The sequence below is a fragment of the Chiloscyllium plagiosum genome, unplaced genomic scaffold (genome assembly GCF_037043375.1).
Source record: "Chiloscyllium plagiosum isolate Xiang-an unplaced genomic scaffold, Cpla_swu_hap1 HiC_scaffold_17, whole genome shotgun sequence".
Taxonomy (NCBI): Eukaryota; Metazoa; Chordata; class Chondrichthyes; order Orectolobiformes; family Hemiscylliidae; genus Chiloscyllium; species Chiloscyllium plagiosum.
The window spans coordinates 33,674,304-33,691,331 of record NW_028270155.1 but is presented as its reverse complement, the minus strand read 5'-3'; the positions used below and the strand labels follow the sequence as shown (position 1 = coordinate 33,691,331).

General features: G+C 39.9%; 1 protein-coding gene across 3 annotated transcripts in view; it reads right to left on the bottom strand.

Annotated features, from left to right (window-relative positions):
- Positions 1–17,028, bottom strand: part of spire2 (spire-type actin nucleation factor 2) — an 81,746-nt gene that overhangs the window by 43,190 nt on the left and 21,528 nt on the right. For all 3 annotated transcript variants that reach the window (XM_043706801.2, XM_087995818.1, XM_043706800.2), the window contains exon 3: positions 4,916–5,269. In XM_043706801.2, coding sequence (XP_043562736.1) covers positions 4,916–5,269 — 354 coding nt within the window. The remainder of the gene's footprint in view (positions 1–4,915; positions 5,270–17,028) is intronic.

Genomic DNA, 17,028 nt, shown 5'->3' with positions numbered 1-17,028 from the left:
GGCCCAGGGACCTACTGCATTTTTCCTGCTTTTATTTGTAATGGAACTAATTATCTGAATTTTGCTGTAAGGGTGAACAAGGATACCAGTTGTATCAATCTCAAATGGAAAAAGAGAATGAAACCGGACAGATCATTTAATGTTGACTAAGGAAATGACAATGGTAGAAACAGCCTGTCAGCCCTGCAAAGTCCACTTTACTAATGCCTGGGGCTAGTGCCAAAATTGCCTTACAGACAACTTTCCAGATGTCACCATCACCATATGTCCTGTCCCATTGGCAGGATAGACCCAGCAAAGGTGATGGCACAGTGGTATACAGTTGGAATGGAGTTGCCCGAAGAGTCCTCAATATGGACTGCAGACCCCATGAAATCTCATGGCTTCAAATTTAACAGGCAAGAAAATCTTTTTCCTCGGATTGGAGAGTTCAAAACCAGAGCGCGTCATTTTACAGTGAGAGGAGAAACATTTAAAAGGGCAACTTTTTCAAACTAAAAGTGGGTTGTATGTAGAATGAACTGCCAGGGGAAGTGGTAGATGCCGGTCCAGTCACAACATTTAGAAGACATTTGGACAGGTACGCGAATAGGAAAGGTTGAGGGGGATATGGGCCAAACAGAAGCAAATGAGACGAGTTTACTTATGGGAAACTTGGTTGGCATGGATAAGTTGGCATGACTATTGAGCTATATACAGCGTGGTACAAAAAAAAGATTCTTTTTTGTAGACTCCATGTTTCATCACTTATTGGAGCACAATATTTCATGTTGATTCTTTTTTTTTAAATTGATGCTTATTCTGCTATCTTTGCATTGCTATAGTTTCCTTGTTGTATTTATGGACTTCCAATCAACACTGAAAATAAATAGAGTCATCTAGACTCAAAACATTAGCCTACTGTCTCTCCATGGACACTGCCTGACTGCTGTGATCTCCCGCATATTTTTTTCCAGTTGGAAATTAAAATAATTTTTAAAAGAAAATAAAGTCAATTGATCAGTGTTGTATGAACTTAATCAAAAGTCAATACATTTCATGCGCCATTTTCATTTTTATTTAGTCACCTGATAGTGGCGACTAAAACAGGGAGTTTTTCCCTGATAGCTTCTACAGGTAAGCAGCATGAATGATGATCAGAGTCGGACAGGTATTAAGATAAAACCAGTTTGAAAATAAATATGTCAAATGATGTTTAACAAGTAGTACAATTATATTATTTATCTGCAAAATCTTCTGTATTTCACAGAGAGTCATTGAGTTATACAGCACGGAAACTGACCCTTGGTCCAACGCATTCCACGCCTACCAGGTAACATAAGCTGAAATAGACCCATCTGTCTGCATTTAGCCCATATCCCTCTAAACCTTTCCTATTCGTGTATCTATCCAAATGTATTTTAAATGTTGTATTCTACCTGCCCCTACCACTACCTCTGGCAGCTCATTCTATATGTGCACAACGCTCAGTGTGAAAAAGTCACCCCCTAGGTTTCTTTTAAATCTTTCTTCATTCAGCTTAGACCTTTGCCCTTTAGTTTTCACCTCCCCTATCCTTGGAAAAAAATCTTGGTTATTCACCTCATCTGTGCCCCTCAATATTCTAAACCTCTAGAAGATCAACTCTCAGTGTGTGACATTCCAGGGGAAAAAAAAGTCCCAGCCTATTCAGCCTCTCTTTAAAACTCAAACGCTCCAGATCAGGCAACATCCTTGTAATTTTTTTCTAGATCTTTTCTAGTTTAGCAACATTCTTCCTATAGCAGGGCAACCAGAAATGTACGCACTATTCCATGTATTACCAGGTGCTCCACGGCCTTTCTCCCACACCTAACAAAACAACAGCTTTTGGAAGTGACCTGTGTATGTTCATAGAGATTTATACAGAGAGATTGTATGAACAGAACGGGTGAGCTGAAGGCTGAGGTTGAGACCTTGAAAAGAAGGTTCACTGGGCCAATTGAAAATGTGGCATTGTGCTCAAAATGACCCAAGCATGGGAAATGTTGGGCAGGCATAAAGGGACATAAATAAACTAGAGCAAGGATGGGCCAACAGCCCTCTGCACCAGCTTGACCATTCAATGAGATCACACTGACTTTATATTTCAAACACCACTACCCATATTCCTTGATGTTTTTAAACAAATAAATCTATCCATTTGTTTTAACATACTCAATGACAAAGCTGCCAAAGTCCACTGGAGCAGGGAATTACAATCTTCCTGTATCCACACATATAGAGTGAAGCCTTCTGGAGACAGGATTATTATAACAACTAAATTACTACAATCCAAAGAGAACACAATAAAAGTAGCTTTGTCTTATTAAAAAAAAACAGTAAACCAGGGAGGTATAAATAATGCGTTCCATTTATAGACACAGAAACGAAAAGAATGCAGGTCACCAATATGTATTTTATAGGCGTGTTAGATAAAAGAGAACAACTGTATCATGACATAATCATCAGGAACAGCAACCAAACCAGTCAAGCTTTAAATTAAAATTAGAAAGGTGTCATAAGTACACAATGCTGAATCACCTCCTGAACATTTGCTCTGGTATTTGCACAGGGCAGTGCCCAATTTTATTCCTGTTGTTCTGGTTTGATCGGTTTCTTTTATCTATAGAACCATAAACACATTAACATTCTTGGCAATAGACACCAAACACTTCACTTCTTTGAAAGATTTCAAGTGTGTTTAATACGTGTGATCATAGCGGGACAGGCACGCAGGTGCAGCAATGGTCTAGGAACTCAGCTTACAACTGTAAGGAGTGCCAGGATGTGGATTCAAATGATACCTCAAGCTGGTGATTTTAATGATGCCATCAGTGGGTGGTAATGATTGGATGATATATACTTTGATTGGCTTGGGTGGAAGCACAGGTGGAGGATTCTGTGGGCCAGATTTCCCAGGCTACCAACAGGCAAGTACGATCAGATTAAACATAGCAGTGCAAAGGTATAGGTCACCTTCTAGCCCCAGCTGATCACTTTTATTGAATTTATCTTGAACTATGAATCCAAGCAATCCATTACCATTCCTGCTAATTCATATAATGCAGGCAGCTCCCATATAAATCTTGATCACTTTGATAAAAGGTGAAGTAAAATGTTGTGAACTGACCAGGCAATCACCAGACATGCAAATTCAATGATTGAACCAAATAGTGAGAACTACAATACACAGGCAAGAAAATTACATCATGGGAAATGAACACAAAGGTTACATTAACCTCCCTTTTGATGAATATAAGTCAGATCTCTATCTATTCACCAGTTTTACCGGTTTGTCTTTGAGGTATTGTCAAATTGGTCATGATTCTCAAGCCATGCCTCATTCTCAGAATACTCCACTGTGAGAACATATTTTCTTCTACGTACCACGTGACTTGACACAATATATGTGCTCTCGGCTCAAGTAAAACTATTTTCTTAAACTATTATATTTTAAAAATAAAGTTGTTTCACAGCTGGAACCCTTTCTCAAAAGCATCACAATTAACAGCTTTTGTTTCAGTTCATATATTTACGAATATTGTTGTTTAAACAGGGAGACTTTTTAAGTCCTTGAGATTTTTTGGGGGTTTTGCTTACTAAACCAAACAATACAAGGTGTTTGCTGATTACCACTCCCTGCTGAATTATCAACCTCATCAACCTTAATTCGTTCTCAGCCAGCCTCAGTAACTCCTTCAAGACAACTATGTGATATGAAACAGGGGAAGGGGATTTAAAACAGATATCTAAAACAAATCTCAATTATAATTTTTTGTTAATTATTTCAATTTTAAAATGAACCTCTGATAGTCATACTTTATTGTGGTCTTGCTCTGCATGTCCACAGATCTCTAAAGGTGACAGGACAGATAGATAAAATGGTCAAGATGTCATCTGGGATGCTTTCCGCCAGTGGATGAGGTACTAAATATAAAAGCAGAAATATAATGCTGGAACTACATGAGACACTTGTTAGGCCTTGACAGAGGTTGTGTGTATAGTTCTGGTCACCACATCACATGAAAGACATAATGCTCTAGAGAGACAGTACAGAAGACATTTAAAAGAATATTAGCAGACTTGGAAACTGCATCTATGAAGAAAGGTTGAATAGGCTATAGTTGTTTTCCATAGAACAGAGGAGACTCTGCTTAATTGATGAGGGGCTTGAATAGAATGGACAGGAAGCTCAGTTTCCCTAAGCAGAGAAGTCAATCATGGGGGCACAGGTTTGAGGTGACTTGGTACAAGGACATGGGCATTTGGAATTCACTGCCTAATTGTTGGTCAGGGCTGAGCTCCTCGATTCATTTAAAAGGAACATGGATATGCACCTGACATTCTGTAGCCTGCAGGACCACAGACCAAGTGCTGAGAAGTGGGAATGGAATGGGTAGTTAGTTTATTCAGTTACTGCAGACACAATGGAATGACCTTTTTCTATGCCATACCTTTTCAATGGTTTTATATGAATATCACAATCAGGAATCCAGACGACAACACTATGAGAGTTCTACAGACTGCAGAAGACTTTTGCAGTGTACAAGTACTAATGATAAAGTAATATTTAATACAATCATGTAACTGTGAGGCATTCTTCACAATTTAACAAAAGAGGAAATCTTCTCAGGTGATTGTGTAATAACTCTGCTGCATAGTTCTAGCCAATAACAGGCAAATCAGTTTGAATGAAATGCATTAGTTGAACACCAGAAAACCCATTTGGCAGACCGAGTCAATATCTGCAAGAGCTCTCATCTCAAGCCATTTGCTTACTGTAGAACCTGACATCAAATGTATTACCACACTGACAGTTTTGTTGCCATGTGAAACATCACCGCCTTCAAACTTAATAAATTTACAAACTATAGCATTTAGCATTCTCCAGTGTTTAACAGGAATTTTGTCTTACCTCTTTAGCATCTTTGATTTTCACCAGGAAAGTCTGTAACTCCAAGGTTTCCACAAACAATGCCCTGCAGACTGCTTGAAAATGTGAATCTGCTTCATTTCGATTCAATAAATGTGCAGCACACGCCTTCATTACTTGTTCAAAAGTCTTCACTGAACGTTGTGGAACATCACCCTCTTCCTCATCATCCTGCCCGCTGTACCCCTCGTCAGCTGTACCATTGCTACCCTCAGAATCATTGTTTGCCATCTGGTCAATCAGCTGCTCCAACTGCTGACTCAACTCTCGCTCCTCATTCTCATCCAAGCCCCAGTCTAATGCTCGGTAAATAGCAAATCCCAGGGATTGCACGATCTGGAAGGAGGAAAGAAAAAGAAATTCATCAACAAAAAAAAACATGGAATTCATTATAACTTTAACAGAACACTCTCGACCATTGCCCTACCAAAAGACAAAAATATACAGAATACAATGGCAGCATAAGAATGTCTTAAGATTATAATTCTGTTTGATTATGCTTCTGTGAAGCACCTGGGAATGCGCAATAATTGTAAAGTTATCTGCTTTTCAAATTTGTCAATCAACTGGAGCAATGTAATTTATTTTATTGTTTGTTCTAAGTGCATTCATTCAATTTACTTCATTTAGCATGAGAATGTATTGCTCTGAAATCATGACTACGGTTGTGCCATTTCTCAAAATTTGTGTTATATGCACAGTGATCTTCAGAGTTACAGCCATTTCAAGATTATAGGTGATCTTTTCAGCTCTCGAGTTTCAAGGTCACTCAATACTTTACCATCTTAAAAGGTTAGCATGTCACATGTGTATGAAATCACCTGCTGTAAATATACTGAACGGAATTTATTTTCAAATAATATTAGTTGTGTCATTCTAGATTAATGACCAAATTTCAAAGAGTTCACCACTTTAAAATTCTACTTTGTCTTCATACAAAGTGAACAAAATACAGGAACACAGAAACCTCTTTTAAATGGACTGGAAGTAATTTTCAAATATTCCTAGAAAACAATCACAAAACCTCACACCTAAGAAAGGAAAACTACATAGCATTAGCACAAAAACGGGATGATCTCTGATACAATGGCGAAAACGTGTAAGCTTGTACCACAAATGGATATATGTTCTTTTTGTTTTGCTGCTCACTCAGTGTGCTGGTATTATGTCTGCATTCAAAAGGTGAGGCACTGGAAAAGCACAACAGGTCAGGCATCATTCGACGAGCAGCTCAGTCAATGTTTTGGCATAAGCCCTTCATCAGGAATGTTGAGGGGGGAGGGGGGTGCCCGAGGTGGGTGGGGCTGGTGGGAAGGTGGCTTGGAAGGCAATAGATAGATGAAGGTTGGGGGTGATGGTGATAGGTTGGAACAGAGGCTGGAGCTGATAGGCGGAAAGGAAGATGGATAGGGAGGTCGGTTCAAGAGAGTGCTGCCAGGTTGGAGAGTTGGATTTGGGATAAGGTGACAGGAGGGGAAAATGAGAAAACTGGTGAAATTAACATTGATCCGGTACGGCTGGAGGGTCCCAAGGCAGAAGATGAGGTGTTCCTCCTCCAGGGGTCGGGTGGCTTGAACTTGGCGGTGGAGGCGGCCCAGGCCCAGGACTCCCTCCCACCCACCCACCCTCAGAGGACCCCTTCACTCACCTCCAACATACCCCATCTACGTGGACACCCTGTGCTGGTCCTTGATCTCTTCATCTCCAACTGCCGTCATGACATTGACCGCCTCAGCCTGTCCACCCTTCTCGCCCACTCCAACCTCTCACCCTTGCAAAGCACAGACCTCTACTCCAATCCCAATCTTACCATCAAACCAGCCACCCAACACCTGGGAGGAGGAAAGCCTTATCTTCCACCTTGGCACCCTCCAACCACATGGCATCAATGTCAATTTCCTGATTTCCCCTGTCCCCATCTTATCCCAAATCCAACCCTCCAAATCGGCACCGCCCTCTTGAACTTTCCTACCTGGCCATCTTCCTTTCCACCTATCCACTCCACCCTCCGCTCCGACCTATCATCATTAACCCCCGCCTTCATCTACCTATCGCCTTCCAAGCTACCTTCCTCCCAGCCCCACCCCTACATTCCTGATGAAGGGCTTATGCTTGATACATCGATTCTCCTGCTCCTCGGATGCTGCCTGCTGTGCTTTTCCAGCGCCACACGTTTGACTCTGACCTCCAGGATCTGTAGTCCTCAATTTCTCCTATCTCTATTATTGACTCAATAAAGGGAGTGACCTGCCAAGACTGTCACTAAATCATCCCTTCACACAGTAGCAACTCTCATCTGCTTATTCTCGTCCTCACGGGCCAGCACAGCTAAGGGTAGGAACTTAGCACGTGGGGATCCTACACAGCAGGATATTAATTCTACCCACTTGCCAGAAAGCAGACAGGAGGACAAGCAACAATGAGTAAGTGACTTAACTACTGACAGCTTGACCCACTCTTATTTGTTGTAATTTTATCTGCAGGACTGTGCAAGCAAATCAAATGGCACCCTAAAGCCTACAGGAATGTGATGAATTGATGCAAATCAAGGTTTAGTCAACAGAATCTCAATGCCATTTTAACCCAGATTTCAGTGAGGAAAATGCCATGGATTATGACTAGGCTAAAACAGGTTAATAGCTGGTGGGAAGAATAAAGAAGATCAGCAGATGTTATATTTCCCAGACAGATTAGAAGGAGCTGGATGTCCCTGTAGGTTCCCTTGTCCCATTGATTTCTGCCACACCTTCTGAAATCTTTACTGCCGTCACTTCTCTGGCAGAAAGTAAATAGCCATGGACAGTCAATTTCCCCAGCCAATAGGCATTCTGGACCCCCTGCTAACTCCCTGTTTAATAGGAATGGCAAGGAACTGGATCAAACATTTAAATGAGACTCAGGTGTTAGAACATCCCTAGTATGAAATGCAATCCAGCCACTGATGTATCAATTTCATATCCACCAACTACATGACCCAGGGTTAACACCATCCTGCAGTATGCTGAAGCCTTCCACCAAATGTTCACATTTTGCATTTTCAATTTTCTATATTTTATTTGTTTTTCTTTTCTTCGAATTTTATAGAGTTAATTCTTTTGTTAACTATTGAATTGTTAATAAGTTTAAGCTTATTTGGCTTCTTTGTCCCAACAGAGAGCATTCTAACAAATGTTCAGCTCTTACTACACTCCCTCCTCACTTAGAAAGATTAATTTATACATTAAAATTATAAGATGGTACATACAGGTAAAATCCCAGTATACAAACTGACCAAACCAACATCAGCAATACCCAAATACTTTAACAGGTCAGGTTTCATATTTGTTTATATTGTAATTAAACATACATGACTGATAACAGAATAATTTACATGTAAAAACAAGTTTTTCTTTAACACTTGTGTGATTTATAAAAGGAAATAATGAAAAGAACAATGTTTTCTTCTTCCTTCCTACATACTTTCCATTCACATATCTAGCTTCTTTTTCTTTTCTCTCACTGGGTATCTTCTCCATTTTCATGAGATTTAAGAGGCTGAATGGCCTCCTTCTGTTCTTATGTTCCTATTAACTTGACTTTGCTCTCTCTACTTTGGCAAGTAGACTTTACCAAATCTAAATTTTGTCTTTCAACTCTAATTAACAGTAAGGCATCAAGAAATTCATACCTCTTGCTTTATCACACTTGCATAAAAACATATTGGAGATAAAAGGTTACCCGCAGAGTTCAGTTTGAAAAAGACAATGGAACTACACTTGGAAATTACAAATGTGCAATATTTTAGTAGCTTATCTTGAGCAACATAGCAGAGAGAAAGCAATATGGATTAACAACAAATCAGGATTTGGAAAATCTCAAGCTATCATTAGGAACCCCCTTTGCTCCTTCCCCCACCCAAACAACTTTTAATCAGTAAGCTCAATCCCAGTATGTGTTTGATGTTGCATTTTTTAAGGAAATAAAATTACATTCTCTCATGCAAGAAATGGAATTAGGTCTCCTTCATTTATGATCTAGTTAACTAATTTTGAACCAAGTGTGGTATTGTTGTGTGAACATCCAAGGGGGCGCGAGAAAAAAGGAGAGCTGTGCCCAATCTGGTTAGAGAATGTAAATTCACATAATTAGTTCCTAACTCTTTATGAATAATGTAAAGATATCCCACTTCCTTTTAAAAGTACAATGCTATGTATTAGTCTGGTTGTTGCAGTCATTTGTTTAGACATAATGCAAAAAAGTTAAAGACTTTTTCAATTGACTTTTATAAGTAAATTGAACACCTCATGAGTATGATTTTTTTTCTCTCTAAAACCACCAATCATAGATTAGATTCCCTGCAGTGTGGAAACAGGCCCTTCGACCCAACCAGTCCACACCGACCCTCCGAAGAGTAACCCACCCAGACCCATTTCCCTCTGGCTAATGCACCTAACACTATGGGCAATTTGGCATGGCCAATCCACCTGGCCTGCACATCTTTGGACCTGTGGGAGGAAACCGGAGCACCCGGAGGAAACCCACATCGATACAGGGAGAACATGCAAACTCCACACAGACAGTCACCCGAGGCTGGAATCAAACCCGGGTCCGTGGTGCTGTGAGGCTGCAGTGCTAACCACTGGGCCACCGTGCCGCCCCATTATTGCTTACGTGGTACATTGTAATGCTTATTCTTCTGAGCTAAAGTAGCACACTGCAATCACTGTTTGGCCTGGTAATACCTCCACTCAAGCTCTGCATTACAATTCTGTGGCACATGTTTTTCTTTCAACTTCTTGAAGCTCCTTCTTCCACCAGTTTTTCAGCAGCCTTTTGTATTTTCTATTTTTTCCGGTTTATTATTGATCTCCATTAGAGCAGACTTTAATAGCATCAGTAGTTTATTAATTTGTTACAGATTTTGGATGTAGGTTTGCTCACTGAGCTGAAAGGTTCATTTCCAGATGTTTCGTTACCTTACTAGGTAACATCTTCAGTGGACCTCATGCAAATCAATGCTGAAAATTCCTGCTTTCTATTTAGATGTTTCAGTTTCTTTGGTTTGGTGATGTCATTTCCTGTGGTGATGTTATTTCCTAAGGTGAAGTCACTTCCTGCCCCTTTTCTCAGGGGGTGGTAGATGGTGTCTAACTCAACGCGTTTGTTGATAGAGTTCTGGTTAGAATGCCATGCTTCTAGGAATTCACGTGCACGTCTCTGTTTGGCTTGTCCTAGGATGGATGTGTTGTCGCAGTCGAAGTGGTGTCCTTCCTCATCCGTATGCGAGGATACTAGTGAGAGAGGGTCATGTCTGTTTGAGGCTAGTTTTCTGCCTGTTTGTCCAATGTAGTGTTTGTTACAGTCCTTGCATGATATTTTGTAAATGACATTAGTTTTGCTCATTGTCTGTATAGGGTCTTTAAAGTTCATTAGCTGCTGTTTTAGTGTGTTGGGGGGGTTTATGGGCTATCATGATGCCAAGGGGTCTGAGTAGTCTGGCAATCATTTCAGAGATGTCTTTGATGTAGGGGAGAGTGGCTAGGGTTTCTGGACGGGTTTTGTCTGCTTGTTTGGATTTGTTGCTGAGAAAATCAGCGGACTGCGTTCATTGGGTACCCACTCTTTTTGGATGCACTGCATAGGTGATTTTCCTCTGCTCTGTGTAGTTCCTCTGTGCTGCAGTGTGTGATTGCTTCATCCCAACACCCACAAACGAAGCTGCATCAGAACATTATTTCAACGAGCCATTCGGTCCATCATGCCTGCACCGGTTCTATTATTGTGTATATAGCACTATTGTTCTTTTCCTTTTCAAGTTCTGGCATGTGATATTAAAGTTCTGGTCTGAAATTTACCATCTCCCTCTTGGACTAAATAACAGCTTTCAGTTTCTCTTCCTGTTCAGCCCATTATGTCCTACTCACTCTTCAGTCTTTCCAGGACAGTGACAATATTTTCTCATTACAATTTTTCATCATATCATAAAATTGTATTGACATCGTATATATAGAGTCATACAAATGTACAGCATGGAAACAGACCTTTTGGTCCAACCCATCCATGCCGATCAGATATCCCAACCCAATCTAGTCCCATCTGCCAGCACCCGGCCCATATCCCTCCAAACCCTTCCTATTTATATACCCATCCAAATGCCTCTTCAATGTTGCAATTGTACCAGCCTCCACCACTTCCTCTGGCAGCTCATTCCATACACGTACCACCCTCTGCATGAAAACGTTGCCCCTTAGGTCTCTTTTATATCTTGCCACTCTCACCCCAAACCTATGCCCTCTAGTTCTGGACTCCCCCACCCCAGGAAAAAGACTTTGCTTATTTATCCTATCCATGCCCCTCATAATTTTGTAAACCTCTATAAGGTCACCCCTCAGCCTCTGACGCTCCAGGGAAAATAGCCCCAGCCTGTTCAGCCTCTCCCTGTAGCTCAAATCCTCCAACCATGGCAACATCCTTGTAAATCTTTTCTGAACCCTTTCAAGTTTCACAACATCTTTCCAATAGGAAGGAGAGCAGAATTGCATGCAATATTCCAACAGTGGCCTAACCAATGTCCTGTACAGCTGCAACATGACCTCCCAACTCCTGTACTCAATACTCTGACCAATAAAGGAAAGCATACCAAACGCCTTCTTCACTATTCTATCTACCTGCGACTTCACTTTCAAGGAGCTATGAACCTGCACTCCAAGGTCTCTTTGTTCAGCAACACTCCCTAGGACCTCACCATTAAGTGTATAAATCCTGCTAAGATTTGCTTTCTCAAAATGCAGCACCTCGCATTTATCTGAATTAAACTCCATCTGCCATTTCTCAGCCCATTGGCCCATCTGGTCCAGATCCTGTTGTAATCTGAGGTAACCCTCTTCGCTGTCCACTATACCTCCAATTTTGGTGTCATCTGCAAACTTACTAACTGTACCTCTTATGCTCGCATCCTTAGATAGGAGACAGATAACTCCTGGACCTTGCTGGCACAGTCCAAAATCCAAGTGTGCCTGGAGGTCAGCAGGCATCACTAATGAATGTAATCATTAGCATAATGGGACTTCACTATTAAACTATTCTCCTAGATAACGATGTGGATTTTACAAAAATTTTCTTTAGCTGCCCAAACTTTCCAAATTAATTGACTCATTTTCTGTCAAGAGTTCTTGCCTTTCAATATTGGACCTGAGAACTACAGCCCATGCATTTGGCTTTTATCTTCTCTCCCACGATGCTGTAATTTATCCCATCTGTAGTCTCTCTGATCATGGCGATCAGTTTCTTGTTTCTCATTGTCTGGGGGAGTGGTCACTTTTCACTGGGTATACTTCTTGCAACCAACAATGATGCCTTCTTAACCTTATGGTTTACTCAAATCAGCTGCAGCTCTTGGCAACAGGAGAACTGGACCATCCTTTTCTGAGAACATAGTGTTTACATGCTTTCAGTTGTTCCTAGCTTTTAAATCGCTGATTCCTCATTTTCCATTATGTTATTTGGCTTCACACTATCTTTCCTTGGGTGATTATTTCCTTTCAACTTTTCAGAAAAGACTACTGCATAGTTCTCAAGTATAGTCTGAGTGGGATGGTATCACGCTGTGCGCTGGTGTTAAACTTATGCTTGACAGTTGTTGGCTATTTCTCACCTTTTTCTTTATCTAAATGGTTGCAGGAAGATTTTTTTCTCTGGAAAAACTGCATCAAGCCATTTGATGCAATGATAAGGTTCTTATGTCTACTACTGTAATCTCAAACTCGTCGTTTCTTATCCTTCTCTTTTGCCCTGTTGCTCCGTCTGTGATAATTTTTCTCCTACTTTATTTCTTTGTCTGTGCCTCTTCTCTCAATGATCGGGTTTTCCACATGCTGTGAATTTTGATCCACATACAGGACATATCGTGTTCTTCTGTCTGTGAAAGTGAGATTGTCAACAGACCCTGCCCACCTTTCTCTTTGATATACAACTTATTGTTACTGTTTCACTGCATCAATCATGCTGCCATTCTTAGGACTTAAGTGAAGACTAGCTATTTAGATCATCACTGTCTTCGTCTGTCTACTTCTAGCATCATGTGCTCGAGCAGTATATACACATCATGTGATATTGTGATCTTCTTCTGTAAGGTACTTCAGAGTGAGCAGAACCCCAAATAAATAGCTATTAAACTTTCATCGGTTTCCTTTTTGGGTTCATTTTTCAATCTTGCTCAGAAATTGTCAAAAGGCTGACTTGGTTCCTGCCTCACTTTTGAAATTCATATTGACAATGTGACAGTTTAAAAGAAAACTAACTCTCAGTTCCATCAATAAAAGGACATGGCTGACCTTTTCTAATTTGCTCATGTATTTCAGATAGCTACCACTTATCAACCTGCACTTCTGTTTAAACTTCTCAAATGCCTATGGACAGCATCAGCTTCTCTTTTCATCTCAGGCTGTAGCCATTTCATTTTTGAACCATTCCCTCTTCTGGCACTAATGTGGGTTGATTTTTCTTAATCTAATTCAACACGAGACAAATTTAAGATGGGTTTGAGTCTTACTCAGACACCTGTTGCCATCATGTTATTTTTTACTACAGATGTTTGAAATGGTCATGTTTTTAGACTCAAACTGCAGGTGTTGCATCACTGGGTGAACTTCTTGCAGTTCTCCATGTTGCTAGTGAATAGCTACATTGTTGCTCAGTCCCCTAAAATGCAGTATAGCAGGAAATGTATATCCTGGATCTATATTTGTGGAACAATTAGTTCCTAGCTCATTGCATATGACGTGCCAGTATAACATGTGCAGTCAGCAGATAAACCTTCAGAAGCAGTATTTCACAAATTTGGAGGAGTGGGTGAAAAAGAGCTTGTTTCCCTCAATGCATCTTGAAAATATTAGTTCAGAATTTCTTCTAGACAGTACAGTCAAGATCAGAAATTTAGCAGGGAGAAAGCTGCAGCAGAAAACATGCAATATATCGCTTTATGATAGTGCAGAGGACACAACTCCCACCTCAAAGCCATATGTGTATGCGTAACATTGTTACATCAGATTGCCTGCCTTTACTGTACTTTAAAGATTCAGAACATTACTAAAATGGATAGTTTTCAGTGGATGAAGCAGGGAATATGGTGTTAGCCTTGGGATTTGCACTCAATACAAATGGTAAAATTGCTCACGGCGTCTCTTGATTTGCTGCTGTAATTTCACTAGAAACACTATTTATGTGTTTGAAGAGGTTTTATCCAAATCTTCTCCAATGTTACAGTGGAGATGAAAGAGCTTCAAGGAAATTCTGCTGCATCCTTATCTGGAACAGTAGCTAAACTAGCTTGTGTGGCATGGAGTGGAGGCTGATAGTTTCAGTACATTAGAATTGTGCATTTCCTGACTCCAAATCTTTCTTCTAAATTGTCTGTATTATAATTGGAATATTCAGCTAGACTCATTTGATTCTGTCTTTAAAATAGGAAATGTAATAATTTGGGTGGCAGCAGGAACTCAAAGCTGCACTAACTGAAAAAAAAACTGCAGGAATGATGTGATGAGATTACACTCTGACTGATATCGGAAGCAATTTTTAAACTCTGAACATGCCATTCTTCATGAAACAAAATCAGATGATACCTTAATTCGACTGAACACTGAATACAAGCTGATTGATTCAGGCAATTTCACTCATTTAAAGGAGCGCATAATTCCCATGAAAAGGCCAGAGTATTAAACTGTTCGCTCAGTACTAGGTGAGCCTACAGTGCAAATGTAGATGAAAAGTACTGATACGATACTAGATGAAACAAGAACATGTAATTTTACAAGTACAATATCAATAACTTAATGGTTATCTTAAAATAAGTTGCTTCAATTATTTTACAAACAAACAACAAAGAAGAAAATTAACACAAATTTGTTTCAAGTAAAATTAGCAGCAGATTTAGATCAGACTATACGATCAGATTACCAAAATTAACCGGAATCCCTGAAAGACAGGTGATAACCTAGCATGTTGAACAGCACGCTGTCTGGTCGGTCAACAAATCTCATGACGAGTATTATTTCAATCCACATTTGTCCAGGAAAGTCTACCGAGACCAGATCAATAGTGCATATTGGATAGGACTCCCTTTTCCTTAGATTTCTTTCCCCTTTATTTAAAATTTCTACTGCTTCACTGAATTCATTTAATGTTGAAAACTATACGTCCAAATGATAACAGGACCCAGCCAATGAAGTAAGTACAAAGGAAGGGAACATGTAATTTCAAAGAATATTCCACAAATGCCAGCATTTCGTCTTGGTGTAGATTTTGTGTTCTAGATTTTCCTTCAAAATTTACAGGAGTTGTACTACACTGTTTATGAAAATGGAATTAGCTTATTGTTCATTTCTTCCTCTGTTCCCCACCATAGAAGAATTGTGACACAGCAAGGTTGGACTTTTCACCTCACTCAGTTTTACTTCTTCCTGTTCTTCCCAGTCTTACCACACCATTTTGGGATTTGTCCTTCAATGTTCTCCAAAACAAATAATAAATGTCTGTAATAAATAATACATCCCTCCTCACAGTACTTAAAGCCATTGATCACTGTCTTTTATACACCACTTGAACAAACCAATGCAAGTCAGTAGAGATTCAAGCTTTAAAATTTGACGTGTTTATGTTATTTTCAACCTTACATTTTATTTATTTCATTCACATTTTAACATTTCTAGCTGGAAAATACTGAAGTGCTGTAAAATTTAATTGATATCAAGAGGAATTTTTGGATTCTATGTGCCTTGTTTTGAATTCTGTGAGACTGTAGCAATTCTGTATTGACAACAATGGAATAACATTCTGTAGCTTTTAGTAGGGCCCAAGTCATCGATTCGCCTTTCTGGCTCCTTTACAAGTTGTAAAGTGCTATCTATATCTAAAGGCACCATTAGTTAGAGCAGCAATAAAGGAGGATGGGTTGGTTGCCACTTACTGAAAGGAAATCTTCAGTGGAAGTGCTGATGGGAGTGATATTTGATATGCTTTCTATTTATCAATAGTGCACAGTGTCAGTTCCTTCAGAAAACTGTACAGCTCAATAGCAAGGATGTTGAAATCTCCAGTTCTTGCTGAATGGTCTTTTTTAAAAGAACTTCAATTGCTGAAATGCTCAGCAAAAACAGAATGACACAGAAAAAGGACAGACTTTTTTTCTGAAGGCTTACAAATACAAAATTTGTTGTTCTTTTTGTACAAAACCTCGTCAGGAGTGTTGCATTGGGCGGGTTTCACACTCTTGATCATCTGATTCAATGAAATGGATAATTCTGAACTCTAATTCACAGACAAAAAAAATGATAGAGTAGACTCTGATTTTTAAGTGTTATTGAATCTCCTCTCTCCCCACCCCATCACCAAGATGGTATCTCAGCACTGTAGGTCTTCACTCCTGAAGTACAACTTCAATCTCTTTAAAACCACATTTTAAAGACAAGTCAGCAACCCATGCACCCACTCTTTTGAGCTTCAAGCATATTGTATTGTTGTTAATATTAGAAAAAAAAATAGATCTTCCCTGACTTCCTTTTTGTAATTCATTCAATCAGAGCACAAGTACATGGGCCCCAGTACTTATTGCCCATCCCTAACTTGGGGTGGTAGTGAACTTCCTTCTTGAACTGTTGCAGTCGATTTGCTGTAGGGACACCAATTATGCAAGAGTGTTCCAGAATTGGAGTCAGCAACAGGGAAGGAACAAGCAGTACATTTCCAAGTCAGGATGGTGAGTGGCTTGGAGGGGAGCTTGCAAATGGCGATATTCCTATATAACTGCTGCCCTTGCCCTTCCAGGTAGTAGTGGTTGAGAATTTGGAAGATGCTAAGAGTCTTGGAAAGAAACATTATTTAAAACTGACTGCCACTGAACAGCGAACTCTGCATGAGACACACGTAAGTGGAGGGAAGCTGTCACTGCACCTTAACAATGATCACTTTGCAGTGTAGCTATAGGCTCTTGACTTTTTATTGCAGATGGCAGATTTAAGCTCAGATTGGTACCTATTCATTGTGATAGCTGGTGTGCAACTTTGTGCAGCGCAAATGATCACAAAACAAAAGCAGAAATAGCCAAACTGCAGTCACCC